This window comes from Clavelina lepadiformis, chromosome 3, assembly GCF_947623445.1.
Source record: "Clavelina lepadiformis chromosome 3, kaClaLepa1.1, whole genome shotgun sequence".
Lineage (NCBI taxonomy): Eukaryota > Metazoa > Chordata > Ascidiacea > Aplousobranchia > Clavelinidae > Clavelina > Clavelina lepadiformis.
In genome coordinates this window covers 17,180,865-17,203,020 of record NC_135242.1, presented here as the reverse complement: position 1 = coordinate 17,203,020, position 22,156 = coordinate 17,180,865, and the positions used below count along the sequence as shown (strand labels likewise).

The window sequence follows — 22,156 nt, the reverse complement described above, 5'->3', positions numbered from 1 at the left end:
CATACTGTTTGTCTGCAATTATTCGTGGCAGAGAAGGACACGTAGCCTTCATGGAAGTCAGGTCAAGCGGAGTTTGTTGAGGAGGCGTCAAACACCTAAAACTAAGATCTTTATGAATTTGTTGGACGTCCTACGTAGGGCTTTAAAAAAACCTATTTAGAGTTTAGACCAATCAGAAGACAGCACGGTTGGTGTTGTTTTCTAGCCTGGGACTTACCCTAGCAGTTGGCGTGCTTCAATGTCCCAGGTCGCGTGCAGAATTTTGCTAAAAATTAGCATGAAAGTAGCTAAAATTGTTTTTTTGGACCAAAAATTCTAGTGTTTCTTTTAGGCCTCTGTAAAAAAAGTTTGAATCATGGTTTTTTCACGGAATTTTATGGAATGGTAGTTCAAAGCATAATAAATTGACATGCAAAATTCCAGAGAGCCCCATGAAGGATTTTTCGAGTAATCAGTCTTTTAGTAAATTCATTGTATAATAAAACAAACAAAGATTTTAATGCATTTTTTGGTGTTTGGCGCCTCCTTAACGCAGACACGTAATTTCACAGCCAGAGATCGCTTCAACTTCAAATCGGGCATTTTATAAAAGTGAAAGGTTTCCCTTGACAGAACGAGACGCTGAATCAACAATGAAGCCCACAGATCACCCAATTGACAAACATCAGATCTATTTTTGCACGTTCCTGCATCTGTCAATTCTCATGACTGCGTCCATCCAGATAGCATTTTCCTATTTATATACATGTAGGTTTCTACCAGAAATCAGTTTTACTTGGGTTGTAAGACTTTCAGGATTAATACAATGAAGTTCTTTGCATTAATAGTTCTCATAGCGGGAGTAGTGGCCAACAAGAGATTCGACAAGTAAGGAATTTTATTTTTATCTACGAGTGTTATTTGGTTTACATTAATAATTATTAGCGTTAGGTTAAAAATCAACTATAGAAAAGATTTTTGTCTTTCCAGTCTCAATTTCTTCAAATGCTTTTTGTAATTTGCAAACACAGGCATCAGGTGCTTACTCTTTATCCCACGACACCAGAACACCTAAGTTTTATTCAAGACCTGGAAAATGATAACAATATAGTAAGATGAAGGCAATAATCTTTTTTAATTATGAACAATTAAAGCTTTAATTTTTTAATTTATTAACTTTTATTTACTTTAAAAAAATACTCCGAGATTCAGAAACAATGTAATTTTATTTCATAGGTCGACTTTTGGAGTCCCGATGACGCAACGAGTGTGAAAATTAACGAGAAAGTTGACGTAAGGTTCTCCAGGTAACAACGAACTTCTAAATAAGACCTATCAAACAGGTGATTGATATCGCGGGCCACCATTAATCTTCTTAAATTTTGAATTATAGCGCTGTATTGGGAAACATCAAAATGAAGTTGCAAGAACAGAAAATGGACTATGAGGTATTTTAACATCAAGCAAATGCAGCAAAATATTTCTTTGATATCTGTACAAGAGAATCAACTCTCATCCGTTTGCTATCAGTTTTTTACATATAGCCTATTTACAGGTGAAAATCGCCAATCTTCAACAATTGATTGATGAGCAACTCGACCTAAAACAAATGAGGGCGTCAAAGAATGGAAGTTATGATTATAATGTTTATCACACTTATGATGAGGTAGCGTAGGAATGTTACCTTTTCCGCTTTTGCTGTGTATAGGCAGGTTGAACTATTTTAATTTCTGCTTTTGTGTTTTGAAAGATACAACAATGGATAGCGGATACGGCAAATCAGTACCCAAATTTGGCTCGAAAAAGTTTTTTTGCCACATCAACAGAAGGACGAAATGTTGATATGCTTACCATCGGAAAATCAACAGATAAGCCGATTTTTCTCATTGACTGTGGTGTTCACGCAAGAGAATGGATTTCACCTGCATTTTGCCAGTGCTTCATCAATCGGGTTAGGTTCCGTTGATTCGCTTTCTTGGAGTTTTGTATGACTTAACAGTTTCTCCCGCGAAATTGCAATTCTTTATTTAGCCTTTAGGCTATTGCAGGGGTGGGCAAATTTGTTCAATGAAAGAGTCACTTGCGGAAAAATATAAACACCAGCGAGCCGCAAAATCAGTAATGATTGTCAATTTGGTCATTATACTATTAGTAGTCATTTTGGGATATTACTTTTTAACTAAAAGACCCATAAAAACATGTTGGTGAGGTGCATTTTGACAACCTTTGCCATAGAGTATAGACTCTATACCTGAAAATAATGTCGGAATCGATGTCTAGTGTTACGTCATAAACGAAATCCTGGCCTAAATAAAGAAAAACTACACAGAAACTTTCATAAACGGTACTCTTGGTAGCCTTTACATTTTTTGGAATTTTACGATTCGACTAGAAGAGCCACAAAAAACTTGCCGGAGAGCCGCATGTGGCTCGCGAGCCGCAGTTTGCCCACGTCTGGGCTATTGCATGATGTATTGTGCATTTTTGCAAAATTAAAAACTTTTGAAGATGTTATCGCAATATGGCGTCGACCCACAAGTAACCCGCATGATGGACGAAATGACGTGGATGATTATACCTCTCCTTAACGTAGACGGCTACGAATACACTTGGGCAAATGTAAGTGCATGAAAAAATTTTACTTTTACATTAACATATATGCAATATGCATATCTAGAACAATTTTACGTAAACATACCACAAACTTAACTTTATTTTATAGAGTTTTTACCATTAACCTGATCCTCAAACAAGGAAAACTTATACTGTAATTAAATATTCGTTTTGTCGTATTAGTTAGCATTTTAATTTTACGTTAATGAGCTGCAAGCGACACTAGTGAAACAAAGACTTGCCTTCGATATCGACTTATACTGTAGATAGGCCTGCATATAAAACTTAAAAAATACATAAATGGCGACGCTTTATTTCTATAAGTCTATATCAATTTAATAAATATCATACGTTCTTTTATTAGGATCGCATGTGGCGTAAGACAAGATCAAAGTATGATACATTTTGCACTGGGGTTGATGCAAACCGAAACTTTGATATTAACTGGAGCGGCGAGGGTGCTTCGACCGAACCCTGCAGCAACACGTATTGTGGCCCATCTGTCGAGTCCGAACCAGTGGTGAAAGCTTTATCTGACATCATAAGAAAATACAAGGGAAATATCCAGGTGAGGTTAACTATAAATGCTTCACACATATGTGTTTCATCCAAAAATCGATGAAAAAAATACATCAAACACGGAGGGTATCCAAAGTAGAATCAAAGTATGTGTTGCTGAAATACGAGTACGTTCAAATCTATGCCGATTTGGATGATATTAAGATTCGGTGTTATCCCTTTTATACGATATTTGAAATTTATTGGTTTATTGAAATTAATTTACTGCATTTTGGTTTAATTCAAATATTGACTTTATTGCAAACTTAATTTTCTGGCGTTTATCCGGGCTGCACTGCCATTTGAACGACTTTAAAGGTAAACTAATTCTGACGGCAACAAAAAGTTTTGGGTTTTTTGTTATTTGCTCGCTATCGTAAATAATTTAATGTATTACCAACTGCCCCTACGATTGTTATATTTGCCGAATAGCGGAATAAGTCACAAAAATAGTCGCATAATTGCTTTATGCTGTTGGAGGGCTCAGCTGCAAAAGTAAAATTAAATGAACAGAAAAACTTGTAACTATTTTAAGCATTAGGCGTCATTTCCCAGATGTCTATAACAATCACAATAACTCTTATGCAATATTTGTTCAGGGCTACATCGCATTCCACAGCTACAGTCAGGTTTTTGTGTATCCTTACTCTTATGCTTACGAAGACACCGAAAACGCGGCTCAACTGGTATTTTCTTGGTTTGGAGCATTGTAAAATGCGTACGTTTGATGTACATTTCACACACAACTAAATAGATGAAATCATATGCAACGTTTTTCAGAATGATGTGTCATCAAGAGCAGCTAACGCAATTCAACAAACCACAAGCAAAATATATACTTTTGGACCGGGCTACGAATCTATGTGTTAGTGGTGACATTAACAAACGACAACCCTTTTCGTTGTCTGTGAAACTATAGGCAAAATATTGTTTTTCAGAATTGTTGCAACACATATTGTTAAGCCATAGCCTACTACGCGGCTTTATTGTAGATCTTGTATCCGGCGGTTCCAAGGACTGGGCGTATCAAATGGGTGTTCCACTTTCCTACACCATTGAGCTTCGTGACACGGGAAAATATGGTTTCTTGTTGCCAGAGTCACAGGTAGGCCTATTCATTATGAAGCCTTTTTATTTATTCTTAAAGCTATAGTGGCCTAGATGCTTTCTTGGTAATGTTTGTGCATACAACGATTTTTTTCGGATTGACGTTTCAGAGGTAATTTTGACTTAACACAGATCGATGGAACATGCCAAGAAATGTTTCAAGCCATGATTGTGTTGGCTGAAGAAGCCATAACCAACACATAAGTGGTCAAAGAGCTGGCAATATTAACGCATACGTAATGAAATAAAACAGAGTATCGCAGTTACCGTTTTTCGTCTGCGACGTTTCACAGTTTATGCAGTCAGCCGAGTTGTGTTGTCGTTGCCTAAGTTGTTGTTAAGTGATATTAATTTTGACTTATCTTGTTGTGCGGAGGGCGTTGTTCGTAAGGCTTATTACATACTAAAATTAGCTAACACAACAGAATATTTTATTATACTTTATGTTGGACAGACAGCGGTTATAGACCTCGCTCGGCTTTTTATGACCACCTTGGATATCAGACCTTTTTGGTCATGATATCCCAATTGTCACAACAATCGAAGCTGCTCTAGTATCGTATAACCACACCAGAATCGATACATTAGGGAAGGAAATGACAAAAATATCGATTTACTATATACTTCATAAACATTAAACAGCAACAAAGTAGATGTCAATAGTGGAATTGATAATACACGTCGAACAATTATGAGTGTTACTTTTTATAACTGACACGAAAAATCAAGAGAAAAACTTGAAAGAGATGGCAAATGTGGTCATAATATCTGAAGACTGGCAATAGAAAACGAATTTTATATGGCGACATTCGGGACCGCACCGAAATGGTCATAAAACGCGGTTGGTCCTACAGTATAATGTGTGGTTTATTATATTAACCGGATTCTAGGCCTGCTACTGACGGTCTTTGTGAAATCAGCGCGACGGACATCACCTAATTGTCTTGCTTTCTCAATCCAAATATAATGCATGTAATGTCATCAACAATTTTATTTTGGGCAAAAAGTAACGCTTTACCGGACGCTTATCCTAACGCAGGAATAATGCAAGCCAAAGATTAAGAATTGTAACTACGCAATTTTGGTGATTTGTATATTTTTGTTATAGGCCTGTTGGATACTTTTACCAAAATTAACTCAAGCTCTCAACACTATATCCTAAAATGCAAGAGAAAGTTGAAAGTCGGGCCGGGCTTTTCTGGTCGGGTTCGGGTTTAGGCTTTCTAGGAGGCGTCAAACACCAAAAAATGCATTAAAATCTTTCTTTGTTTTATTATACAGTGAATTTACTAAAAGACTGATTACTCAAAAATCCTCCTTGAGGCTCTCTGAAATTTTGCATGTCAATTTAGTATGCTTTGAACTACCATTCCATAAAATTCCATGAAAAAACCATGATTCAAACTTTTTTAAAAGAGGCCCAAAAAACACTAGAATGTTTGGTCTAAAAATTTTTTTTAGCTACTTTCATGTTACTTTTAGCCGAATTCTGCACGCGACCTGGGACATTGAAGCACGCCAACTGATGGGGCAATTCCTATAGGCTAGAAAACAACACCAACCATGCCGCCTTCTGATTGGTCTAAACATGTTTTTTTAAAGCCCTACGTAGGACGTCCGAAATCATAGAGATCTTAGTTTTAAGTCTTTGACGGCTCCTTAAGTTTTAAAAAAGTTAGGACTGAATTTATATATAAGCTTACTCACACTCTGCCATATTTACGTCGTAGTTTTACTTTCTTTACAGTGCATGAGCGCAAAGTGCTACAAACCTTCTCCAGAGAGTAAAGCGCTACACAGAAAACAATAACCTCGAAAAATAACTTAGATTCATTCAATAAATCTAACTATCGGGCCTAATTTAGACTTTAAATAAATTTGCGCGTTCGGGTTAAAAGTGTAAGGCCCGTTTACAACTCTGATGCAAGACATTGGAATCATTGAAACATTTTAACATTTGCTGCTGCCTCGTGTGTGGTTGGGTCATGTAATTGTGGGTACAGTATATCTATACGCGTTTTCGCTTTTCGTCTTGCGAAAATATTATTACGGAATAAATAGCCATTACTGGACGACAGTGCCGTTGTGGGTCGCTATTGCTTCAACTTGCTCATGGCAGACAAGCGCGCTGTGCTGATAAATGCGCAAAAAAATCGTATAACCTGTCTGTTAGCCACTAACGAAGGTACAGTATTCTTTGTTCGGACGCCGCGAAACAGGGAGACAGGAAATGTTACGGCTAGTCTGATTTCGCGCTCTTGGCAGGGCAGGTAATAGAGGAGTGTGACGTAATGTCTAGTCTCATTTACACGAACAACGATAAAACTTAAGATACGCAGTTAGTGTAAAATTGATCAACAATAGTTAGACTATAGCCTGGATTCGGTCAGATGAAGTCAAAAGGCTGTGTTCGTGCAGGGGTTGTTAAAGAACTTAATTGCTCGGATTTTGGTACTTTTACAGCTCTCTTTGCTTTTGGATAAAACCTAAAAAGCATTGACTTAAAGGTAATAAGCCACGAGGGCCTTAAACAGTTTAGTTTTACTCTTTTTTCTGTTGTTACGGGGAGAGAGAGTTTTGTGAAGTTCAATGCAGTTAGCAACCTACTTCTAAGGTGTGACGTTACAGAGCGAGGCGTGTTATTTTTCGAAGTGCCTTAAAAGGAACATAACAATTGATGTAATTTCGACGTTGTTATTTGCGCAGGGCGGCGTGCTGGTCCGCTACCCGTGATAATTAAGTAGGCTTTTACTTTGCTGCACGATACTTTGTCAAAAACAACATAGCAAATTATAAGCTTTTCCTCTTTTTGGAATTCTGGTTGTAATGCACTTGCATTTCACATTTTAAATCCTTGCAAATTTCAAAAAGCGGAACCAGCATGGGAAGAAGTCATTATCTAACCGTAATGCTTGTGGTAACAACTTGGATTTTGTTGACAAGTCTCTCCGAAAGAAAGGCGGTTGCTCAAAGACGAATCGGTTCGCGGATGTGTCCAAGTGGATGTTTATGCTTCATTACAACTGTACGATGTATGCATCTTGGACTGGATCATATTCCTCGGGTTCCACCTGAAACAAGGATATTGTAAGTAACGTGTTTTTTGTGTTTTTGACTACTGTTATTTTAATGGTATTAACTTAGGCCATTGGCACAAATTGTCATCTCGTTAGAAATGTTCCATTTCCCGTTCTGATTCCAAAGCCACACTGCAATTGCCCAACGCAGGACTCAAGCGTTCTACACCTAAGTGGATTAAAATCAACCCTAGCTAAGTCAATATCTTTCACGCTTCGTTGGTCCTTGTTTCTTGCTGTAGTAGCTCACGTCTGCCACTTTCATCTCCTTTTAATTTCAACACAACTACAGTACTGTTATCTTTCACATCTGCTGTAGCTAAGTATGAATTATACTAGGTCTATTCACTTTACGTTTTTGTAATCGACTGTTTATGGTGTGCTTTATACAATGTGTACTTGTGTTGTGTGTGACTAACGCAATCCACTTTTGCGATTGGTAACGTGATATAAACTACGTCGAAATTCATGCCTCTTAAAAGGGGGCGTTCTGCAGAGGCACGAACTGTTTAAACCTGTCTATGCCAACATATAAATATTTATTTTTTCCATAAAACGGTCAAAATGTAGGTTCAGTAAATATACCAGTCGTAACTTTCATTATCTTATCGTGTCAAATAATAACGAAGACGAGCCACTAAAACGCTTCCTTACCAGAATACGAATAGACACAAACAAGTTCTGCTAACGCCAAAGATATTGCTGGCAAACAAATAAGCCACTTACGAAGCTGAAAATTGACCCGAGTTTGCAGGCGGAAATAAATGTAATAGAGGTGCAGTTTGGTTATTGTAATTTTTATAACCCCTGAAAGGGAGAACACTGACGATGTGGAATGATAATAGGGACGCTTACTTTACGCAACTTTTGGCCATTAATCTGTTACGGTATCACGTAAACGTATTTGTAAATACAATTAAGCTAAACCTTTAGCAATAACACTTTTATGCTCACAGGGCAATCTGAACACGTTATTTACATTCACCGTTTTTGACGGAAATAATTTTTAATTAAAAGGCTTCTGTTTGTGCACATTTCCTTGTTGGTGCATACACGGTCGATGTAATACAAGGAATTTCTCGATTTGTTTTTGACAGCGTTTAGCCCTGTTGCATCTTGGTATCTGGTTGAAGTTAGCACCGATCTATGTACCGACTTTTTATCGTAAGATGTAACCACATATACAGTGAGCTATTGCCATAAACATAAAGTGTACTTATTTATATAATTGCTTGGTGAAGATGTAACAACTGCAAATGTTGTAACGATCCAAATATTTAGAACACTGAAAACCAATTCACTTGGTTTTCTATTATTTTAGACTTTAAGTATGCACCGAAAATTAGGTGTACGCCTTTTATGATTATGGTGCTCTTTGTTGCTATTAAAATAATGTCGAGTCGTTTAAAAATTCAAATCCACTATTTTTTTCTTCAACCAGCATTGTTTACAGTTTAGATAATTAATTTTTGCAAAACATAAATTAATAATTATTTATCTAAAACATATAATAGGCCTATTCACATGTTTTCTACACTTGTACTGCTGAAGACCTATTTGTGTTTGGTCAAGCGTGATCTCTTGTACCCATCTTAGAAACTTGTCCGCCAGTCAACCCTGGTTGACTTACGCATATGTTTAAGGTTGTTTAACTGTGGCTTGTTATCTAAATAAACAATTTGTAACCATCACTTTCCGAGATATGCCCTTGGCTAAGATTCATCCATATAATACTTGATGATGACCCATAAAGTGAAAAGAAAAGATACACTTTGATTAAGATAATGCACCACCTATACAAACGTGAAGGAAACCGAAGATAAGGTGTCAGCGGCGCGGTATGTTAATTGTACAAGTAGACTTCTGGTCTCTTTGCACGCGTATTAGCAATTGAATGAAACCCTTCCCTATAGCTTAGTGAGGAATGATTAACAGGTCAAGTGAAACACATCAACATTCGCACATATAAGTGATTGTTATACCTTGTTGTCATGGTTATTTATTTAAAAGAAAAAAATGAATGGAAATGGAAATTTTTTCAATTTTTCATCAATGATAATCTGGTGTTACAGAAATTTTTCATCTTCAAAAAATGGACTTGTTGCTTGATATAACAACTTGTTTGCTCACACAAAAACACAGTTTTCTGAAAATATTAGTAACACGAGAAAAACAGGATTCCGGGCTTTGTATGACTACAAAGTCTTGTCGTTGCGGTTATTTTACACAGCGATTCTAAACCTCAAATGGTTGGGCAACTCTAGAGCAAAAAATTTAATGAAGCTTTTACCTTTGAAACATTTTGCACTATCTATGGGAAAGTGTGAAACAAACCAAGGCTCAGTGTTACGTTGCAGAGCGGTATACAGCATAAAGGCGCAAATCTCAATTGGGACATGATGCCGCTCCTAACCAGCAGAAAACCATCACCAACTACTGTACAGTATAACTTTCTTGCTTTGAATTAATATTTTCTTTGAGCTATCATGAAAGCAAAGCCGGGTTCCGGTATACGAGATAATTATAACGGCAGCGCATTGCTTTAGGTCTGCTGGCCTTTGCATTCCTTTTTCAGGTAAATTTTTGAACCGTTTTGCCGCCCCAATTTCCTGCTTGTTTTTACGAGTATTGGACTGTGATACGGGTTACCGATAGTACGATGGAAATCAGAAATTTCATGTCGTTATAGGAAACTTTGACACTTTCTTATTAATCTGTAATTTCTTTTGTCTTCTGTAAGTTTGTGAATAAGTATATTAAATTAAACGTTTTTTTACGAGGTTATGTATCGCTCACATCAGAGCTTCTTGGTTTATCAAGTTGCGCTAGGGAGCGCCGAGTTTGGTATTCTGTTAACTTATGAAAATTACAGAAATGAAGATATCGTAAAACGAAAGGAGGGTTTGAACAAAACCAAACATTTTGTATTATGTTGCATTCATAGCCACATGAGAACACAAATGAGATTTTACAGGTATAGATTCATACTGTAAACAGCAGGCTACCAGGTTCCATCTTTTTATTGCATATACGATAAAGAAATCCTGAACTCTTTGTATTCATTTTACTGAACAGAAATTGTTCATGTAACCTAATTTGTTATCACTTGCCTGATGACAGACATGGTTACAAGCAACTTGTGCTACTTTTCCCTTCACATTTCTATGTTTGGTGAGCTACTGAGCTTTCAGTCGTTTCACGGCTTGCTAAGCGTCGCGAAAAAAAACACATCAAGATACTACTGATTATACAGTATCTTTGATAAAATCAGTGGTTAGGCGACTTGTTAACAGAAAGCAATCCCTAAAGAAATCTGTTGAAAGTTGAAAGCTTAGAAGTTAACCTCGATTTTGCAGGGATTTAAGATTCAATCGGATTCGCAACATCCCTTCCTCCACTTTTCAGGGAATGTGGAATCTCAACACGTTGTAAGTATGGGCAACGCCTTTGGGTTTTCGGTTTGCACTAACAACATTTACTCTCATGATCTTCCGCATGTATCACTGAAAAATCGTTTTGGTTTTTTTACTTTTCTTTTAGATCAGCGTAATTTTGCATGATTAGCAATTTTTGTAGTGGGAAAAGAGTTGTTAGGTACTTGAAATTAATTGGAATATTATGTGCAGGAAATTCTTACATTTGCTATTTTTTTAATCACCTTTCACTAGTTCACAACATTTGTATAGCATGTTAACACGCACCTCGGGATCTAACACATATATCGGGAATTTTTGTACCGTATAGCCTACGCTCAACAATTGGAGCGCTTTTTTGATTTTTACACTGTTAAATACAAAAACATACAGCGGTTTATACTTCAAACAGAGGTCGAAAAACATGCTTCTTAGAAAATTTTGAAGAGATAAAAATTCGACATTTTTTGTCAATGTTAAATGTAAGACACGTGATCGATAAGGACATGAAATGGCCAAGAACTTTATCAAAATCAACGTCTACTGCCAATGTGGAAAGAATTTTTAAACAAACATTAGTAGGTTACAGCAGCGAGTTCATTTGTATGCCGTTTTATATATCATCACTTTTATGAAAAGTTCTTAGTATAGTTTTCGAACGGGTGATTTGTTTGCTGCAAGCTTGAAATTACTTACGGTGATAAGTTAGGAGTATCGCCATTGTATCTCGGCCAAGTTAAATGTTAGCTACAGTTGACACGAGGCACACAGTTAATTACGCATGACCGTATCCAGTACCTAATTGCTTTTGTTATCTACTCCGATCCAAATAAATCAACCTCATTAAAGTATTGGTTACATTTGCTGACAAGAAACGCGAATGAAATTGATTATCATGGAAGGAATCATTTACTTGGCATAAGTCATCCTATACTCTGTCGAAGACCTTGTTTAATTTGTCTGTGAAAACTGAGTTGTGTCTCTTTGATCTTGAAGCCGTAAAATCCATTTCTCATTTGATGTGCAGTAGAATAGCAGTCTTAATTGGATTTATCTTCTGATCGGTATTGCACAAACCGACTTTTTATCAGTCATATTGCGCTTAAAATAAAAAACCTGGAAATTTTATGGAATCAAACGCCCCCATAGAAATGTCTGTCTATCAAATCTCCATGATATATACAGGAAATTAAGAAATTTTGCTATAATCAATAGAGATAAAGCTTTCGCATGCATTGATTTGCTATCTTCAAATCAACGTTCCAGACGCTATCATAGGTTAACTTTACATTTTATTACCAAGCTGGTGCCACATAAAGCTTTGCGCTGATTGGTGTTCATCGAATCTTTGAGCTGCATGACTGACATTTGACATGTAGTGCTAAAATGATCTTGTTCAGAGGCAGGTTGCATTTGATGTTTCAGTCATTGCACTTTGAACTTGATTTACCCGATTGTGTAAAGGTGTCTGCTGACAACATACTCGACTGTCATCAGGTTTTGCTGGGAATATGTAAGGCTGTTTGCATGTATCTTTAAATCGGCAACTTGATAGTATCCCCACAAGTGCACTAATCCTGTAATTCACACTGCAAGCGATTTTCCTATTGCTAACGAGTATAGGCTTCCACATTTCGTGTGAAAAGATTATTTGTAACCACTAACACCGCAGTGTCTCTTTTAACATGTCTGCACTCAAAAACGTTTTTACGGCTGACGTCACAAACTGCCGATTTGTTTGCTTTGTCAAAGAGTATGAAAATTAAACATATTTTTCACAAAACTCTACACCGAGGAATTCGTGCTTTAAGACATAAGGATAAGCTGTTACTGGGACAATGCTCTTAACGTGATATAGCATGGCGATATAAATAACTGACAGATATTAATTTGACCACAAAATACATATAAATGTTTTACGAGTATTTTATAGCGCTTTACCGAAAGAATAATGCAAGAGTCAGAGGCTGCTGAAAACGTGTGTTTGTTGTTACAGAATAAATGATTAACAAACGTTTTTATTTTTGCGATTGCAGATTGTTAAACAATAACCACATCAGAGCGATTTCCGAAGACGCTTTCCATGGTTTAACTTCACTGAAATATCTGTAAGTATTTCTTTCTACTAAAGCAAGATAATTGATTGATATGTTTTCATTAGGAATTTTGAGGCGAGGAAAATTTTTCTGAGTTGGGCTGCTACAAAAGTACTACCAAAAACACTTTTTAATCGAATCTGATATTGAAACTTGATCAAAACCAAGCAGCATGAAATTAATAAAAGCGAGGTTGTCACCTTTAGTAGGTATTAATGCAGATAGCCTACACTTATACATCAGTCTTTTTTCCAAACGTCAGACGTAAATATGAAATTTGGGGTTTTTGAGCGTTATATTTTTAGCCTTCATGTTGCTTTTACAAAAAAGCATGTTTTTTCTCATCTTTAAAGTTTTAACTGAAAGTTAATCAAAATTGTATGATGTTTCGCTTGGCAGATAAGTAGTGGCTACAGCACAGTGGTCATTATGTTTCATTAATGCTTGTATTGTATACAGTATAGTGTTTATATTTATTTTCTAACACGCCCATTTTCTAACAATTGTATGACGACCGCTGTATCAGCAGAAAGTGGTCCGTGTTTGATAATTGCTGTATTTGTATTTGTCATGAATGCCAAAACTTAACATCTGCATCCTAAGTATTTTACGAGCTCGTTTTGCCAAAATTGCTGACGGAAAGTTTCAAAAATCTTTTTCCGTGCTCCAATGAGCGGTTTGTTTGTGAAGTAAGGCGTCACGAAAGGCCGTGTTGAAAAACACAGGTTAAATAGTAAAATTCCACTGTTGACCCGATGTCAAAACATGTTTGTTATGGAGTAATCCGCTTACTGTATTTTTTGGTATTTATCTTGCTATTTTTCACCAAACAAAAGTGATTAATTCCCAACGTGAATGTGAAGCAGTATTCTTACGTAATACTCCCTGAATCAGAAGATGCGGTCCGAAGCATTACAATATTTAACTTGCGCTCCTATAAACTTGAAAACGAGCGGTGATGTACCTGTTTGTCATCATTACGATTGGAGAAATCATCGCACAATTAATCAACTCGAAAGAAACAACTTAGATAAAATTTTCCCCGTGTCACCTGAGTTCGATTTCTATTGATCTAACGATGTCACAGCAAAAGGGAATCGCTACAAACACTTTAATACAATTCGCGGAGTGTCTTGAAAAATAGATGGCATAAATGGAAAGGCTGATACAATAGCTTTGTTTTGCTTAGCTTTACGGAGCGAAAGCACTTACAAATGGTAGCACAAAGTACTCACATGCCCTTTTATAATTGAGTGTGCTTTATACCTCGCTGTTTTTTTTTGGTTGCCTCCAAAACAAACAGTTTTTTATTTACTTCTTACATCATACCTCGCTTATCTGATGTTTTTTGTTTTAGATATTTGTACAAAAATAAAATACAGACCATTCACAAGAGAGCATTTAATGGACTCATCTCACTCGAGCAGCTGTAGGTTAAAAGTTTTCATGTTGTCTTTTGGTTGTCACCAACATCTGTCGTTACGTTTATACTCAAAGGTCTTATCACGTAATGTACAGTACAGTATAGTGCATATTGGCCACAGTACTACTAGTTACTCCATATCATTGTCACCAATGTTTTACAATTATCTTGATTATGATTTGTTTTTCAGATATCTTCACGATAACGAGATACGGACGCTTTCAGCCAATACGTTTACGAATCTGCCGAAACTTGAACGATTGTAAGTGAACTTTTAAGACATTCAGAAGCACCATTTTTGTTATTTATCAACAATTAGGAAATAGTTGTGTGAAAATGTTGCGAAGTGTTTTCTGTTTTTCCGAACGTAAGATGCCAGTCCACGCACTAGCAACAGTTTACATCAAAATATTAGTTATTATAAGGAAACTTGAAACATTGCGTATAGCGGATGTAGTGTTAGGAACACATTTGACAACTTAACCGTTTTACAACTTACTAAAGTTTGATTCAAATATTACCAGAATCGTACATGTAAAAATCTGAACATCTAGCCTATAATGCGATTTGTCCTCAAGGATTGTGTGTGAGATGCGCATGGTTGTTTAGGTCTGTGATTGTAAGCGCTTTGATCTTTACCGATTTATGTATCGCCTGTATCTATGTCAAGTGCTAATTATGTCAATCAATTGGTAAGCAAACGTTTTTTTATTGAATTATTGTAACTTGGCAATAACAACTGTTTTTGTGAAATGGTTTTCGAGGAAAAGGTGCATCGATTCACATGACACTAATGCTTAAAGGCCCGCGATACATGTTTATAGTCACAACATGTTTAGAAGCACAGGTATTTATGACGAGTAATATTGCTGCTGTCATAAATAAAATTATACAACAAACTTATGCAATTAGTTGCTTTATAGACTTAACAACTATCGTCTTGAATTACTGCTTTAACGCTTAAAAGACAATTGAACCCATTTACCCATCTAAAGGGTATTTGTGAGGTTAAATAGTTAACCTAAAGATTCATGTTAGCGACTAATTTGGAAAGTAAAGTGGTGCAATAGATTACGTTTACCTTGTCATATCAATTAATGTTATGTATACTGTATAACAGTGTATGTATATAAATGTGTGCGTATTTATTAATATTATGTATTGTTTAAGCAATGTTGTACAAGCATACTTGTTTAGCCTATACCCTTTTTACGATGGTATATGTAGCTTTTTAAGTGGGCGTTGCCCGGAATAAAATTGTTTCTGTTATTTTATATGCCCGCTCATGTCCTGGTAATTTCATGATGATTGATTGTTTAACTTGACACAACGTAAAAGAAGGCTTTATTGTTTTCAAAAGCAATGTAAAATTAGCTGCAGGAATTCGTTTTCTTTTCTATTGTATTGTTAAATTTTCAACAGTATTTGATATTTTCTCAGATTCCTTCACAATAATATGCTAGCAACTCTTCCGAATGGTCTATTTTCAACATTAACCTCCCTGAAGCGTCTGTAAGTAATTGTTATCTGTTGTCACGTATCCTAACTTAGACGTGTCATGCTAAATTAAACCAGCAAATCTTTTGAAATTTTTGTCTCTGCATGGTAAATGCTATCCAAACAAAAAACAACCGAACCGATTTGGAAAAAGTTTAATAATATTGGAATAATAATAAATTTTACACGGAAGTTATGTGCACTATTCTTTTAGAGATCTATTATTATCTTACAGACGTTTGGACAGCAATAAACTTCAATGTGACTGTCACCTTATCTGGTTGTCTAAGTTGCTCAAAACACTGAATGGCCGCATCCAGGCAGCAGCCACCTGCTATAATCCAAAGTCTTTGTCTGGGCGTTCTCTTGCAAGCGTTTCGACCAGTGAACTGACCTGTGTTGGAGGAGTAGTTGTCGGTGAGCAAAAGATCTACATGACAACGCCTGCAGTTAGGCTAATTTTTATGCAACATATGTGGTTTAAAATAGGTACACCCTACATCGCAACCAACCCAGAAGATCACTTGCCTGGCCGCCACGTGGCCCATGACCCAAACAATTATCATGCAAAACAAAGTGTAAGGAATAAGAATATTCTGGGCTATTGAAAGTCCACAGCTGACGAAATCTAAAAATTAGGCTGGACGTTAATTTAATGCAGGAAGATATAACATGTTTTAAATTTAATGTTTACGACGTTAGAACTTACCATGTTAATTGCAATTTTACTTCGTGTCCTTTAGCCTCACATGGCATAATCCGTTTTAATTTTCGGATTTCTCGGCGCATTCCTCATATGTAATTATCATTGGGCCTGCTATATAAATGCTTGTGCTGACAGAATGTCACAGGATGTCTTATGTTTCACTAGTTGGAATAAATGTTTAAGTTTTTATCATACTGTTTGTCTGCAATTATTCGTGGCAGAGAAGGACACGTAGCCTTCATGGAAGTCAGGTCAAGCGGAGTTTGTTAAGGAGGCGTCAAACACCTAAAACTAAGATCTTTATGAATTTGTGGGACGTCCTACGTAGGGCTTTAAAAAAACTTATTTAGAGTTTAGACCAATCAGAAGACAGCACGGTTGGTGTTGTTTTCTAGCCTGGGACTTACCCTAGCAGTTGGCGTGCTTCAATGTCCCAGATCGCGTGCAGAATTTTGCTAAAAATTAGCATGAAAGTAGCTAAAATTGGTTTTTTGGACCAAAAATTTTAGTGTTTATTTTAGGCCTCTGTAAAAAAAGTTTGAATCATGGTTTTTTCACGGAATTTTATGGAATGGTAGTTCAAAGCATAATAAATTGACATGCAAAATTCCAGAGAGCCCCTTGAAGGATTTTTCGAGTAATCAGTCTTTTAGTAAATTCATTGTATAATAAAACAAACAAAGATTTTAATGCATTTTTTGGTGTTTGGCGCCTCCTTAACGCAGACACGTAATTTCACAGCCAGAGATCGCTTCAACTTCAAATCGGGCATTTTATTACAAGCAATGTTCCCTCTAAGCTGCGCGCGTGCGCAAATGCGCACTGCTGACACGGTCTCCGCGCACAGAAAATCTGTGCTGCGCACAAGAAAAAAATCCAACCTGAATTGAAAATAAGAGGAACTCAGGATAGGAATAGGAGGCTCAGACTCGTGAAAAATTAGAGGGAACATTGATTACAAGTGAAAGGTTTCCCTTGACAGAACGAGACGCTGAAACAACAATGAAGCCCACAGATCACCCAATTGACAAACATCAGATCTATTTTTGCACGTTCCTGCATCTGTTAATTCTCATGACTGCGTCCATCCAGATAGCATTCTCCTATTTATATACATGTAGGTTTCTACCAGAAATCAGTTTTACTTGGGTTGTAAGACTTTCAGGATTAATACAATGAAGTTCTTTGCATTAATAGTTCTCATAGCGGGAGTAGTGGCCAATAAGAGATTCGACAAGTAAGGAATTTTATTTTTATCTACGAGTGTTATTTGGTTTACATTAATAATAATTAGCGTTAGGTTAAAAATCAACTATAGAAAAGATTTTTGTCTTTGCAGTCTCAATTTCTTCAAATGCTTTTTGTAATTTGCAAACACAGGCATCAGGTGCTTACTCTTTATCCCACGACACCAGAACACCTAAGTTTTATTCAAGACCTGGAAAATGATAACAATATAGTAAGATGAAGGCAATAATCTTTTTTAATAATGAACAATTAAAGCTTTAATTCTTTAATTTATTAACTTTTATTTACTTTAAAAAAATACCCCGAGATTCAGAAACAATGCAATTTTATTTCATAGGTCGACTTTTGGAGTCCCGATGACGCAACGAGCGTGAGAATTAACGAGAAAGTTGACGTAAGGTTCTCCAGGTAACAACGAACTTCTAAATAAGATCTATCAAACAGGTGATTGATATCGCGGGTCACCATTAATCTTCTTAACTTTTGAATTAAAGCGCTGTATTGGGAAACATCAAAATGAAGTTGCAAGAACAGAAAATGGACTATGAGGTATTTTAACATCAAGCAAATGCAGCAAAATATTTCTTTGATATCTGTACAAGAGAATCAACTCTCATCCGTTTGCTATCAGTTTTTTACATATATTTACAGGTGAAAATCGCCAATCTTCAACAATTGATTGATGAGCAACTCGACCTAAAGCAAACGAGGGGGTCAAAGAATGGAAGTTATGATTATAATGTTTATCACACTTATGATGAGGTAGTGTAGGAATGTTACCTTTTTCGCTTTTGCTGTGTATAGGTAGGCTAGCTATTCTAATATCTGCTTTTGTGTTTTGAAAGATACAACAATGGATAGCGGATACAGCGAATCAGTACCCAAATTTGGCTCGAAAAAGTTTTTTTGCCACATCAACAGAAAGACGAAATGTTGATATGCTTACCATCGGAAAATCAACAGATAAGCCGATATTTCTCATTGACTGTGGTGTTCACGCAAGAGAATGGATTTCACCTGCATTTTGCCAGTGCTTCATCAATCGGGTTAGGTTCCATTGATTCGCTTTCTTGGAGTTTTGTATGACTTAACAGTTTCTCCCCTGAAATTGCAATTCTTTATTTAGCCTTTAGGCTATTGCATGATGTATTGTGCATTTTTGCAAAATTAAAAACTTTTGAAGATGTTATCGCAATATGGCGTCGACCCACAAGTAACCCGCATGATGGACGAAATGACGTGGATGATTATACCTCTCCTTAACGTAGACGGCTACGAATACACTTGGGCAAATGTAAGTGCATGAAAAAATTTTACTTTTACATTAACATATATGCAATATGCATATCTAGAACAATTTTACGTAAACATACCACAAAATTAACTTTATTTTATAGAGTTTTTACCATTAACCTGATCCTCAAACAAGGAAAATTTATACTGTAATTAAATATTCGTTTTGTCGTATTAGTTAACATTTTAATTTTACGTTAATGAGCTGCAAGCGACACTAGTGAAACAAAGACTTGCCTTCGATATCGACTTATACTGTAGATAGACCTGCATATAAAACTTAAAAAATACATAAATGGCGACGCTTTATTTCTATAAGTCTATATCAATTTAATAAATATCATACGTTCTTTTATTAGGATCGCATGTGGCGTAAGACAAGATCAAAGTATGATACATTTTGCACTGGGGTTGATGCAAACCGAAACTTTGATATTAACTGGAGCGGCGAGGGTGCTTCGACCGAACCCTGCAGCAACACGTATTGTGGCCCATCTGTCGAGTCCGAACCAGTGGTGAAAGCTTTATCTGACATCATAAGAAAATACAAGGGAAATATCCAGGTGAGGTTAACTATAAATGCTTCACACATATGTGTTTCATCCAAAAATCAATGAAAAAAAATACATCAAACACGGAGGGTATCCAAAGTAGAATCAAAGTATGTGTTGCTGAAATACGAGTACGTTCAAATCTATGCCGATTTGGATGATATTAAGATTCGGTGTTATCCCTTTTATACGATATTTGAAATTTATTGGTTTATTGAAATTAATTTACTGCATTTTGGTTTAATTCAAATATTGACTTTATTGCAAACTTAATTTTCTGGCGTTTATCCGGGCTGCACTGCCATTTGAACGACTTTAAAGGTAGGCTTACCATATTTTTGTGATTGAAAAGCGGGACGCTTCAGAACAACGAGCCTTATCAGATAAATGTGGTTCATAATTCATATTTTACTAGAAGTATGAGACTATTTTGGATTCCTATCGTCAGGGACAACTGAAGTAGTAAGACACCAAGAAAAACTAAAATAATGGATTTTACTAGGAAACAAAACAATGTTCAAGCATTTGTAAATTTACATAATCGTCCAATCATACTTTTCTGTAGACTTTTCTGTAGCCTACTTTCTCCCAGAAGTCTATATTCGACTTTATTTTCTCATAAAAATCACAGCAGGAAAAGTCAGTTTTAATTTTGCAGGTGATAAGGGCTTTCACATTCAAATGGTTTTTGCAGAAGAAAATGCAAACAAGTAACGGTATCGTACGAAATAAGTTCTTTCAATAACCTAACTGCAAAAAGATCATCTCCTCCTCCTAGCCTACTATTACTGAACAAGCGAATGCGCTAACAATCAACTCACTACTGGACCAATTACCCGCTACAATGACGTAACAACTATTTCACATTTAACACAACGAAACAAGAACACGCATCGAGTATTGCTTTTCAGCAAGTTGGCTAAACAGACCAATCACATCATGCTAATATCCGTGTAGTGTAGGGCAATGCTGGCTCAGTAAATACCAAAGCGGGACTTTTAGTTGACTGACCGGGACGCCGGGACAAAGCCTTTAAAAGCGGGACTGTCCCGGCTAAAACGGGACGTATGGTAAGCCTATTTAAAGGTAAACTAATTCTGACGGCAACAAAAAGTTTTGGGATTTTTGTTATTTGCTCGCTATCGTAAATAATTTAATGTATTACCAACTGCCCCTACGATTGTTATATTTGCCGAATAGCGGAATAAGTCACAAAAATAGTCGCATAATTGCTTTATGCTGTTGGAGGGCTCAGCTGCAAAAGTAAAATTAAATGAACAGAAAAACTTGTAACTATTTTAAGCATTAGGCGTCATTTCCCAGATGTCTATAACAATCACAATAACTCTTATGCAATATTTGTTCAGGGCTACATCGCATTCCACAGCTACAGTCAGGTTTTTGTGTATCCTTACTCTTATGCTTACGAAGACACCGAAAACGCGGCTCAACTGGTATTTTCTTGGTTTGGAGCATTGTAAAATGCGTACGTTTGATGTACATTTCACACACAACTAAATAGATGAAATCATATGCAACGTTTTTCAGAATGATGTGTCATCAAGAGCAGCTAGCGCAATTCAACAAACCACAAGCAAAATATATACTTTTGGACCGGGCTACGAATCTATGTGTTAGTGGTGACATTAACAAACGACAACCCTTTTCGTTGTCTGTGAAACTATAGGCAAAATATTGTTTTTCAGAATTGTTGCAACACATATTGCTAAGCCATAGCCTACTACGCGGCTTTATTGTAGATCTTGTATCCGGCGGTTCCAAGGACTGGGCGTATCAAATGGGTGTTCCACTTTCCTACACCATTGAGCTTCGTGACACGGGAAAATATGGTTTCTTGTTGCCAGAGTCACAGGTAGGCCTATTCATTATGAAGCCTTTTTATTTATTCTTAAAGCTATAGTGGCCTAGATGCTTTCTTGGTAATGTTTGTGCATACAACGATTTTTTTCGGATTGACGTTTCAGAGGTAATTTTGACTTAACACAGATCGATGGAACATGCCAAGAAATGTTTCAAGCCATGATTATGTTGGCTGAAGAAGCCATAACCAACACATAAGTGGTCAAAGAGCTGGCAATATTAACGCATACGTAATGAAATAAAACAGAGTATCGCAGTTACCGTTTTTCGTCTGCGACGTTTCATAGTTTATGCAGTCAGCCGAGTTGTGTTGTCGTTGCCTAAGTTGTTGTTAAGTGATATTAATTTTGACTTATCTTGTTGTGCGGAGGGCGTTGTTCGTAAGGCTTATTACATACTAAAATTAGCTAACACAACAGAATATTTTATTATACTTTATGTTGGACAGACAGCGGTTATAGACCAGCTCGCTCGACTTTTTATGACCACCTTGGATATCAGACCTTTTTGGTCATGATATCCCAATTGTCACAACAATCGAAGCTGCTCTAGTATCGTATAACCACACCAGAATCGATACATTAGGGAAGGAAATGACAAAAATATCGATTTACTATATACTTCATAAACATTAAACAGCAACAAAGTAGATGTCAATAGTGGAATTGATAATACACGTCGAACAATTATGAGTGTTACTTTTTATAACTGACA

At 36.4% G+C, this 22,156-nt stretch overlaps 3 protein-coding genes across 4 annotated transcripts; all 3 read left to right on the top strand.

The window, feature by feature from the left end:
• The first annotated feature begins 765 nt into the window (after positions 1-765).
• LOC143449725 (carboxypeptidase B-like) lies at positions 766-4,528 on the top strand. Its single transcript, XM_076950037.1, has 12 exons — positions 766-867; positions 1,011-1,089; positions 1,216-1,286; positions 1,373-1,427; positions 1,535-1,645; positions 1,730-1,930; positions 2,488-2,598; positions 2,957-3,160; positions 3,750-3,836; positions 3,931-4,015; positions 4,143-4,255; positions 4,390-4,528. Exons 1-12 carry the CDS (start codon positions 806-808, stop codon positions 4,459-4,461), a joined length of 1,251 nt encoding a protein of 416 aa, XP_076806152.1. The 5' UTR covers positions 766-805; the 3' UTR covers positions 4,462-4,528.
• Positions 4,529-6,944: 2,416 nt separating this feature from the next.
• On the top strand, positions 6,945-16,663 carry LOC143449528 (putative oxidoreductase PXDNL). Of its 2 annotated transcripts, XM_076949765.1 has the most exons (8): positions 6,945-7,344; positions 10,691-10,762; positions 12,784-12,855; positions 14,201-14,272; positions 14,457-14,528; positions 15,707-15,778; positions 15,999-16,180; positions 16,253-16,663. In XM_076949765.1, exons 1-8 carry the CDS (start codon positions 7,139-7,141, stop codon positions 16,369-16,371), a joined length of 867 nt encoding a protein of 288 aa, XP_076805880.1. In that variant the 5' UTR covers positions 6,945-7,138; the 3' UTR covers positions 16,372-16,663. The 2 variants fall into 2 exon arrangements, with proteins under 2 accessions (XP_076805880.1, XP_076805881.1); XM_076949766.1 differs by lacking the exon at positions 10,691-10,762.
• Positions 16,664-17,456: 793 nt separating this feature from the next.
• Positions 17,457-21,702, top strand: LOC143449527 (carboxypeptidase B-like). The gene is made up of 13 exons (XM_076949764.1): positions 17,457-17,586; positions 17,667-17,706; positions 17,850-17,928; positions 18,055-18,125; positions 18,212-18,266; positions 18,369-18,479; positions 18,563-18,763; positions 18,901-19,011; positions 19,370-19,573; positions 20,929-21,015; positions 21,110-21,194; positions 21,322-21,434; positions 21,569-21,702. The coding sequence occupies exons 1-13, from the start codon at positions 17,472-17,474 to the stop codon at positions 21,638-21,640; spliced, it is 1,344 nt and encodes a 447-aa protein (XP_076805879.1). The 5' UTR covers positions 17,457-17,471; the 3' UTR covers positions 21,641-21,702.
• Positions 21,703-22,156: the final 454 nt, after the last annotated feature.